The sequence below is a fragment of the Echinococcus granulosus genome (assembly GCF_000524195.1).
Source record: "Echinococcus granulosus chromosome Unknown EG_S00012, whole genome shotgun sequence".
NCBI classification, from domain to species: domain Eukaryota; kingdom Metazoa; phylum Platyhelminthes; class Cestoda; order Cyclophyllidea; family Taeniidae; genus Echinococcus; species Echinococcus granulosus.
In genome coordinates this window covers 1499130-1509577 of record NW_020170392.1, presented here as the reverse complement: position 1 = coordinate 1509577, position 10448 = coordinate 1499130, and the positions used below count along the sequence as shown (strand labels likewise).

Genomic DNA, 10448 nt, shown 5'->3' with positions numbered 1-10448 from the left:
AATGTTTAGCCGCTCTCCTCAAGAGTAGAGAGGTGGGGTGGTTGTCGAAGGTGGATGCCACCTTAGACATGCTGTTAGGGGACGTCAGAGATTTTCCCATCCAAAACATATGTACTTCTTCCACCCCCGATAGGGTCTACCACTTGGCAACAGAAATCAGGACAAATCCTAAAAGGTGGGATTCGTTTTCAGCTTCCACCAATGCATCGTCCTGAAACCGTCCCAAAGATGAAAGAAGACATAATGCTTGAGGAGAACATATACATTTGACATGCACAAGACCTTTGGACTACTGGTATAGCTAATAAGACAGGCTGCCTGGCGGTGGTAAAGAGGCGAAGCCCAAATTTGTGGGTTACCAAAACCAAGAGTTAAACGAACAACCGTGCCAGTAACCCCCTCTCCTCTCCTCAGCCCTTCCTCACGCTGCCAATGCATTTCTGCCATAGTTTACCTCTTCTTTCAACTTCAGGCAAGACTTAGGGCGCTGCAGTAATAACTAGTAGACAGGCCCAACATGCAAATAAACAATAATTGCAACTGATTGTGATAACCTTGAAACGCCGGTTGTAGAAACGCTGAGAAAGTGTCATTTATAGCTGTGTCAATTGTGTGTGTGTTTAACTTTATGCACCAAATACGAACAAGAACAACAACAGCCATCGTATTATAACATTGTACTTTGATATATTGCTGAATTTTAGATAACCGAATTCGTCTCATTCACTTCTCGAACCCTGTCAACGTGGACAGTGGTGATGTTTACTATTGAGCGACTGATCGTGGTGGTGTGGCCTCTGCACGCCATTAAATGTTTCACCCTCCGACGCTCCCAATTCCATATTCTTCTCTCCATCTTAATCAGCCTCCTCATCAATATGCCGTGGTTTTTCGCCCTTGAGACGGTGCAAGACCCCTGCGGCACCGGTGAGTTTGTCTGCCGGCCCAACGAAGTGCTCAATATCAACCGCATTTTTGAAGTTCTCTTCCTCTCCGTCCTTCCCGCTACCATCATCTGCTCCTGCAACGCTGTCATCCTGCACAAAATCCGCAACCATCGACGACCCGGAGCCGAGGGAGGACAAGGGGGATGTGTAGGCGGCCATCCTGGATCCGGTCAATCGGTCACACATTCTTCCACCACCAGGCAACTCCTGGCTGTATCCTTCTGTTTTGTGGTGCTCACTTTGCCTTCCGCGGTGATCAACGTAGTCCAAACCTTTAACCACTTCCTTGACACATTGAAGGATTTTTCGGGCAGCCTGGCAGACACCTACTACATCGCATGGTTCCTCTTCATGATCAACCTGAGCAGTAATTTCTTTGTCTACTGCCTAGTTCGACGCACGTTCAGAAAGGCGGCTTTGAGACTATTCAGGAGAAAGTATGGACACTGTTCTCACCAGAATCGTGCCTCTACGCTGCATATTGCTCAAACGGAGGCTGTCACGTAGCCGGGTAGCCCAAATGACTGTTTTTATTTACCCATTATGAAAATAATGGTTTTGCTATTTTTGACATGAGAATAAAAGTTGGGGTGGAGCATGATATGCATATTTCAATTCCGTAACCATAGAATTATGACACCGGATATGCAAAGTAAGATAGGATGATAATTTTGAGGGTGAAGTAGTTAAAACTGACATGTTGCTGTCCAAGTGTTCTAGACAAATAGTTGCATCGAATTCCTACGAAACATCGAGTACTGTCGCTCGTTGCCATGCGTAACTTGAAGACTCCAAAATCATGAGTGCCTTGTTTTAAACTTACTTTATTCACCGTCTCTTTGAAAGAATGACAAGGTATGACAGCTTGCCTGACTGATCATCAGTAGACTAAGATGATATTTGGAATAAGTAATTTCTGTGTTGCTGTTCACTTTTAATAGCAATAAGTCCAGAATTTATTGGGTTTAAGAAAATAGTCTGTCGGGCGGTCGTTTTTAGATTGGTGAATCCAAGTAGGTTCCCCAGTATACCATCATTTGAGTTGTTTATCCAGGAACAACTCATCAACCACGGCTCAATTTTCTCAGGATGCAAAATTGTGTTTTTGGTATTCATGTCCAAAAATTTTGCTATATGAGCCATAATGAGTTAATACGTAAAACTTAAGCATTATTTGTAATCACGTCAGCTAATTATACACAATGGGTGAAACAGGTAGGCCTTATTTAATCGGGTTTATTAATTTGTACAGGTGAGACTCATGTGTATTTATCAAATGACTCCCTTACGTCGTTGATTTGATAAAGAATTCTTTAATTTTGTTCATTATAGCAAATTTACAATATAAACCAGTGCGTCATTTATGCTGTGATGGATTTTAGTGAAAACGTCCTTAAGCATTTCATCATCAAGCATCACTGAACGTAAATACCGATCACTTTAAAGGGTTTTAAAATCTCAAACCTGTTTTGGAATAAGGTAAGCACTTACAGCTATTCAGGTTGCAAATTTCATCATCAGAAAATGCAATTTTCACAAACATCGAGCTATTTTTTGGGACTATACCGAGAATAGATATCCAGACTATTTAAAGCGCAATAAAGAAGAAACGTTACGTTCTGTTCCATGCCTTTCAGTTTAATGAAAAAATTACCTATGACTTTTGACAGCATCCACCTTTGTTTGAGAACAAACAGCATATTTTTAAAATGGCAGTGAAGTTTTTGTGGGTTTAGAACATTACCGTCAGTAATAATTTGCTCTTAAAGTTGTATTTACCTTAATAGGTGTTACGATTCGAAATACTTTAAACTTCTTTGGAGAATTTCGTGCAGCATACCCGTAGATTTTACAGTGAAAAATTGTCAGTTCTATGGTATCCATTCTCCGATTACTCTCTAGTTGTTACTTTTCCTTCATATTCAGACAGTAATTTCCGTCAAAAAGCACATAGTTGTGATTTTTTCTGTTATTGAATTAAAATATGCAAGTACTGCATAGATTTAGGAGTATTAGTACATTTTAGTTAACCAAAGTGAGTCGTTCTGGGTGAAGTGATCCAGTGTGTCAATGCAGTAAGTTCTCCAAATGTTAAACTTTCTTTTCTTACTGCTAATATGATCCTACATTTGTAATGATCGCTACTAGGCGCCCCTCTTTCTCATGATGGCTTTCCTGTATGGGGAAAAACGTGTACTGACTTACAATTGCCTGTATTTTTGAAAGGCTTTACTTTGGATTATATCCCTCATAGCATTTGTTTACCCCGAGTCCCTGACAGATTTCAGTACCTCTGACTTCGTTAACCTTCACTCCTCCACTTCCCACAATGCTTCCACTAAAATCTAAGTTGGCATAAATTACCAAATAAATGTGCACGAAATATGCAAGGAAGCTCTCTGAAGCGCAACCATTTTTAACTAATGTACACTATCACAGACTTAAAAAACCACTCGTGGGAATTCAATTACTGCTGTTACTATTGTTAGTGTCAATTTTTCATAAGTAATCAGATGGCGCAATTAGTTCCCTCCTTCTGACTCGGAGGGAGGGAGGAGTATGCATGTTGTCAGCTATATGAATGCCTTGAAATTCATCGTATTTAGGGTGATTGGAACAAGTACCAGTTCCCTCTTATTTATTATAATCCCTTTTGTATGATGGAGCTCTGCTTTATCTTGCATTGCGTGCGAGTGTCTCTCTTCAAAGCCAACTACTTTGCTTATGAATAACAGATTTGAAATGACTTTTTCCTCACCTTCTGCAAAATACCTAATAACAAAACCTATGATTGTAATAAATGTATCATTCTGAATATTGCTTCCCATGTGCCAGGAATATTGTATTATAAGAATGATTGACTTCATTTCGCAAGCTGGCGTCTAAATCTAAATTGTGAAACTCGGCTGCCAGCAAACACAATCGTTTTCCAAAACAAAAGAAACACAGTTATGAAAAAGCTCCCCTCTAAGTCCCCTTAGAGTTCCCTGGAGCCGAAAGAAGACAAAATAGTGGGGCAAATTATGTGTTCCTGATATACAGTTGGAATAGGAGACCACTGGCATGGTCCAGAGGTCACGCAGCCCAGCTGAAGTACAGAGGCGGAGCCTTAAGTGCTTGTGTAACCGTTAGGAATAGTTAAACAAATATTCAAAGTAATACATGGCCCCTTACATGGCCCCTCTCTCCTTTTGAGCGTCGTCCCCAGTGCTCCCCTAGGTAGACCTCCCGCATTGGCCACCACAATTTATTCGGTGCTGTAAGAAAGCTACTTACAAACCATACGTGCCAGTCATTGAATTCGCGTGCAACTGAGAAGGCATCCGACTGAAACCTCACTTAGCTCTTTATGTAATTCTGCTGAACTTGGAGTTTCATCCTGTGTAAGAACAGTATTGGAGGAAGGAAGAATGTGTAGATCATCACGCATGCCCATCTCCAGTCGCAAGAACCCTGGCCTGAGAGTAGAGTAATTTAATAAAGGACGGTGTTTAAAATAGCTTCTTGGGGATAAAATTTTGCGTCTGTTTCTCCTTGTCACTTTGTTTTTACTTAAGTACTGCCCAGTCATATCTATGTGGAATCTATCCAGCTAGCGGAGAGGTGGACGAGATATTGCTTGCTTACTTAATTGGCATCCCATCCATGTACCGCAGGCAGCTCAATAATAAACGTTTATTGATAGTTCATGGCTAATGCCGTTTCATTCGTTGTTAACATTGCTGCAGAACAGATGACCGAGATGATTCCCGAAGGTATTTGTTCTTGTTCCTGCCATGGAGCGTCACAAATTCCTTCATCTTCAGCATATGCCCTCTTTCTGACACGTTAAGACTTATCATCTGGGAATTGAAACTAGGGCATTTGCCCTTTAGCACAAGGTTAGCTTTCCTGTACCGCTAATGTTTCGCCCCAGGACTTCCTGTAACACGAAAGAAAATGTAAAACTATGGCTGAGTATGCATTAGCGACATCCAGATGAGATGGAGGGTTACTGGTATGGTGCGGAGACCATGACGGGTCCTTAGGTGCTCTTGAAATTAAATGGACGAATAAAATGAATGATCGAAATATTACACATACCTTATCTAGTTTTTTCATTAATGGTTTTAATGTCGTTGTATTCTCATTCTAACTTGCTTATTAAGGCACAAGGGAATAATGGATAAGTTATTAATTATCTGCTTCTGATAAATAATGAACGAGGCCTAATTAGCTTTACAAAAGTGTCTAATCTGTAAACAATGTACACAGAAATGCTTGACCGTTGTTGACTTAAAATAGTTGCGAGACAAGTTGATTTACGAGTCACTTAATCGAGTTCTATAACTTGAATTAGACATATGCCTACACGGTTTCTCAATATTACTAGACTATGCTGTAAGCCGGTTGGCCTGCAACATAGAGGGTTTTGACTGTAAACAGATACATGCATGCTTGGAATCGCATAAACAGCATTTAGGACCATTTGCTTGACAAAAACACGAGCATATGTCCCTCTTATTGGTTTCATTCATGGGCCCAATCCCAGGCCTACCAGCATTCGGTGGGGATGAATCAACGCTGCACTCCTAAGCAGTCAACACAGAATTTACATAAACTCATCACTTCGCCTAGGAAACTTTATTAGAAGGAGGATATTTATATCATTTGTGAAAAGGCATCCAATTTGAATGGTTGAAGTTATGGCCACTAATAGTGGGAGGACTACGGAAATCATACCGTCTTTTAGCAGCTATCCCCATCTCAAACCCCGCATAATGGCTATTAGCAGCACGAAACCGAATTCAAAGGAATAACAAATTGTTGACAAAAAACTTGCAATTTTATATAAACATATTTAAAAATACCGGCAGGTAGATTTGATACCACCCATGGTCTGAAAATGTGGAAAAAATCATGCGTAGCACTGAGTTGGTAGCAATGTAGAAAAGTGATACTACTACTGAGTGCGACGTCGTAAAATCGTTCGACATTACATTATTACATAAGGGTTTTGCATTTAGACTGACATCCTTCCAAATATGATTCGCTCCCCGCTATGCATCTTTCACCCTTAATTATAATAAAACAAATTTACCCCTAAAAATTTAAGGTAGCAATTGATGTGTCTATCTAATTTCACAAAGCTTATCACTATCACTGAAATGAAAAATCTTGTGTCCTTGGTAAAAACTGCTGTTTGATGTTCAAGTTCTGTCTCGCAGATGACTTTACTGTACCTGAAGAAAATGAATGACGCTGAAGACCACTGTGTAATAGAATGTCTCAGCTGCATGTTCGACTGCACGGGCGCTTCGTCTCCTGTTGCCAGATTATTACGCTCTCCGTGCTAACAAACTCCTACCTGCTCTCTGTCTCCATAGTAGACCTACTTAGAGATTAGTAGGCCTCATTACCCACTTTAAGGCATCTCTGGCGCCTTGCTTTATCTCAGTGCTCTTTACTAGACTAATACAACTCGTCAAAATTCATGCAGTTTCGACAAAATTTTTTCAAGAAAACATGCTGACTATTTGGATTAGTTATTTAGTAAAATATCCAGCGAATTCGATTGCCGGTGCTATTAAAAGTAGGCTAAAATCATTTTGGAGGATAAAAATGTCCAAATTTTTGCCAGCTTAAAGCATATTGCTTTTCCATTACAATGTCAAATAGGGTGATGACAGAAATTTCAAGAGACTAGCACGACTTCTCACTACTACAACCTACTGTAGAGAGTTTGATACCCTGTGTATCTATATGTTTAACCACAAGGACGCCTCATCTCCAGTGGGCTGCACCGTAGTCTGCCATGCATATAGCTTTCAGGCCATCTTTTAATCAGTGTCGAGGTTTTTTACAAGCCAACTTAATTTATTGCGAAAAAAACGAGCTCCGACCCCCTTTAAACGATGATAGCCTGTAAATCTCCACGTTGCTGGCCAAAAAGGACCCTATCCATATTTCAGGGATACGTAACCGAAAGTGGAGGAGAGAAGCGTAGGATCCTTTACACTGATGCCAGAGTCCCAATCAAGGCTAAAATAGATCTTGAATTGGGGCTTGAAAATGCTGGATTCAAACTTTGGTTTAGACACCCAACATCAAAGGACACATCGGCCCCTACGCACTGGCCTTCAAAACCTTTCCTCAGCTAGTGTTAAGATCGTGATAACCATAAATACTAATTTTGAAAATTGCTGCAATACTTCGGCTCAACTTGCTATCGATCAAAAAAATAGATATGGAGAAGACAAAAAGTAAGCGAATAACTTACAGTAATTGGCAAAACGTGCTTTTCGTCGCTCACGCTTAACTAGAATTGAAGGATATCTAAACAGCCGCCTCAGACACGGAGTCTGCCATATACTATGGTTAGGAAACTCAATGGCATGGATACTAACTCCCTCAGCAAGTGTATAAAGTTCGCTGTGAAGAGGCGCCCGGATTTTGCTAGAGCACTGCGTTTTAATAACCGCTTCGGCTGATCAGACCCAACCTTCTTTAACCAAGACTCTTTGCATTTCACCCTGAAGTTAGCTGAGTCCTCCTTTCGCCTACCCTGCCTGCCTCTAAATGGCCCTCATTTAATCTTGCGGGCCTCAGGCAAATTATTAAGACATTCTTGCAATTTCCTCGTTGCCTTGAGAGGACCTATGTCAGCAGTAACTCAGGGCTTTTCTGCCTCTACCAGAAGGTCAGGCATGTATAACCACCAATCAAGCTAGCAACAGGCACAAGAAAAAGACAAGGCAGTAAAAGGCTATACATCACTTTATGTTAGCACAGGCCAGTAAACCTGGATGGTGAAATTGGGTTCGAATGTGATTCTTGAGGCGGCTTTTCCACGTAGCACCAAAGCAAGCCTAAATTGCAGAAGACATATTTTTTCACCCACTAGGACAATAAAGCAGCAGTGACAACGAAAAAAACGTGTTGAAGATATTTGCGATGTCGTTTTTGGAGCCGCAACGGTACATTTGAACAGCCCATGCTACCTGAGTTTGCAGATAATTCATACCATCAACGAGGAGAGGGAAGAACTATGGGTGTTACTGATTGAGTAAGCGAATTTGTCGTCCTAATAAGAAATCCATCTAAGAAGAATCAGTCTCGAAAAGCATACGCTAGACAGATCTGGCGGCTCTCAGACGCGTCCTAGCTCCTTCGCTAAAAGATGTGAACCGTCTTGTAGACGAGTTTTTCAGATGCGAGTTCATAAAGACACCTAAGTCACCGTGAGCCTCTGCGGCTGCTCTGGTAAAGAAGGACGGAACTGTTCGGCTATGTCAATTACAAAGAATTAAATTCAGCAACCAAAAAATAAAATCTTTTTACAACCTCAAGTAAACAATTTGCAAAGTACCCAACAAAGCTCAAACTGGCTCTCTGCGCTAGATTTAAAATCAGGATGCTGCCAAGTGGGAGTGGAGGAGCAGACAGAGAGAAGACAGCTTTCATATCGCCAAACGGGATTCATTAATTTCAGCCAATATCCTACTCACTCTGTAATGCAGCGGCTCCTTTCCAACGCCTTATACAAACCACATCAATCAGATTATTCCTAAAACCAAGTATAATGTACCTAGATGACGAACTTGACTTCGGTGGGGATATTTGGGAGCATAACACCAATCTGAGACTGGTATTTAGCTACCTATGAGACGCTAATTTGACCCCAAATCGAAGAAATTTTAATTTTTCCAGCTCTTGGTCAGCGATTTAAGAAATACTGTCTCATTAAATTGGATGGCGGTTACCGAAGACTGCACAAAGCAAGTGAGGACCATGACTAACTAGCAGTAACCAGTTAGACGAGACGTCATAATTTCCTAGGTTTGGCAGGTCAGTACAGGCGTATCCTTAAAAGTCTTCCCAAGACCGTAAGTCAGCCGCATGAGTTGATGGGAAAGCAAGCATAAAAGTTTTCTAAGAAGAAAGAAGATTATGGTGAAGCGTTCAAATAATTTAATCGAATGCTCTACTCCACACCCATTCTAGCTATACCTGATTCCGAACCAAGTGCTCCACCATCCGTCCTGTGTCCTGACACTAGTGGTGCGGTCGTGCGAGGTTTATTTGCACAAATGTACAAACAAGGCAGGAGGAGAACGCGCCACTGCCTACTCGAGTACCAGACTCAACCAAAAAAGTGACAGACGTTGCGACGCTACGTGAGCTGTTCACTATCTCCACAATGGTTACACACTTCAGGCATTACCTGATAACGCTTGGTTCGTAGTAAAAAAGAATCATCAGTGGATTACTCGGTTGAAAGCAACTGAGGAATAGCAGAGATAAGGTTTTACAGTACAGTACGCGAAAGGGAATACACATAGCAGAGCAGATGCCTCGCGCGACTCGACAGAACTTCCGCGAATATTATATTTTTGACCTAATCCACTGAATTACGGTGGAGAAATACGGGTCTGATGTACGAGAGGTTCGTTGCATCCTCTTGCAAACCTACAGCGAAGGAGATGACCTCGTCAACCAAGGTGGCTAGACGGACATAGACAGCATGGTCGATTCTATCCATAGAGGACAAATGTCTGTTGTAATAAGATTAAGTTGGAGCCTTTAAGCACGTAATGATCCCAGACTCATTAGTGAAGGCATTTTTCCAAAAGTTACACGGGCAATTGGGCCATCTAAGGAAAAATAGAGATACTAGATGCCTCGAGCAAAATGTACTGGTGGCCTTTTCTCACTCAAGATGCACTTGATTCCCGCAGGGGCTGCGCCGCTTGCAGACAATTCTAACGACCTCACATTACGATGACTGCAGCACTTTGGGCCATGTTCACAGGTTCCTCAAAGAAGAATAGGCATTGACACCTCGGGTCCTCCAACGATCACAAAAAGAGGAAATCAGTGTATAATTTCGGCTAGGGCTGAGGCATAATCCAGGGAGACACAAGTGCCAAATTGTATTCCTTATGCTCTTTAATCAGTGAATTTATCAATAAAGTTGTTCAAACGGTACAAAGCGATCAAGGCGCTTATATCAAAAACCGATATTTTAGAAAAAAAAAACAATGCTTCCAGGATTTCTGAAACAATTAAGACATCTCAAAGTCCTCAGGGCGACGGAAAGGCGAATAGAACAACTCACACTCTAATTGCACTACTGAGATCTTTCAATAGAAATGAATAACCACAAAGTTGGGTTTGATGCAATGGACGGTGATTTCTTTCGTATAGGGCTACAGTCAGCGCACTGAAATAACACCGTCAAAGATGCTCACAGGACAAAAAATGAGAAATAAAACCTATGTTGCCTTACTAAACCCAAACGCAAAAACTCACAATGTCCTAGAGCAGTCCCAGGTACTAAAAATAATAAATCGAATTCCCAACCTCACAGGGAAATCCGTACGCCATTCATAGTTTCGACAAGAGAGATTTTATAAGAAGTACAGAGGGTCTAATGCCTGTCAAAAAGAAAACCTAGAACAACTATAAAGATCTGGCTGGAAACCTTGAAAACATCGCGATTTCAATCAATCTTGAGACAAA

The 10448-nt window shown here is 41.3% G+C and overlaps 2 protein-coding genes across 2 annotated transcripts in view; one reads left to right on the top strand and one right to left on the bottom strand. All coding sequences in view use genetic code 11, as the record gives it.

Annotated features, from left to right (window-relative positions):
- The window catches only part of EGR_02706 (G protein-coupled receptor), a gene marked incomplete at both ends in the record, with an annotated part of 2079 nt that extends 625 nt beyond the window's left edge, over nt 1-1454 (top strand). The window contains one exon of the mRNA XM_024491955.1: nt 705-1454. Coding sequence (XP_024353770.1) covers nt 705-1454 — 750 coding nt within the window. The remainder of the gene's footprint in view (nt 1-704) is intronic.
- Nucleotides 1455-8056: 6602 nt separating this feature from the next.
- EGR_02705 (hypothetical protein) lies at nt 8057-9468 on the bottom strand (the record flags this gene model as incomplete). Its single annotated transcript, XM_024491954.1, has 2 exons — nt 8057-8186; nt 9368-9468. 2 exons carry the CDS (start codon nt 9466-9468, stop codon nt 8057-8059), a joined length of 231 nt encoding a protein of 76 aa, XP_024353769.1.
- Nucleotides 9469-10448: the final 980 nt, after the last annotated feature.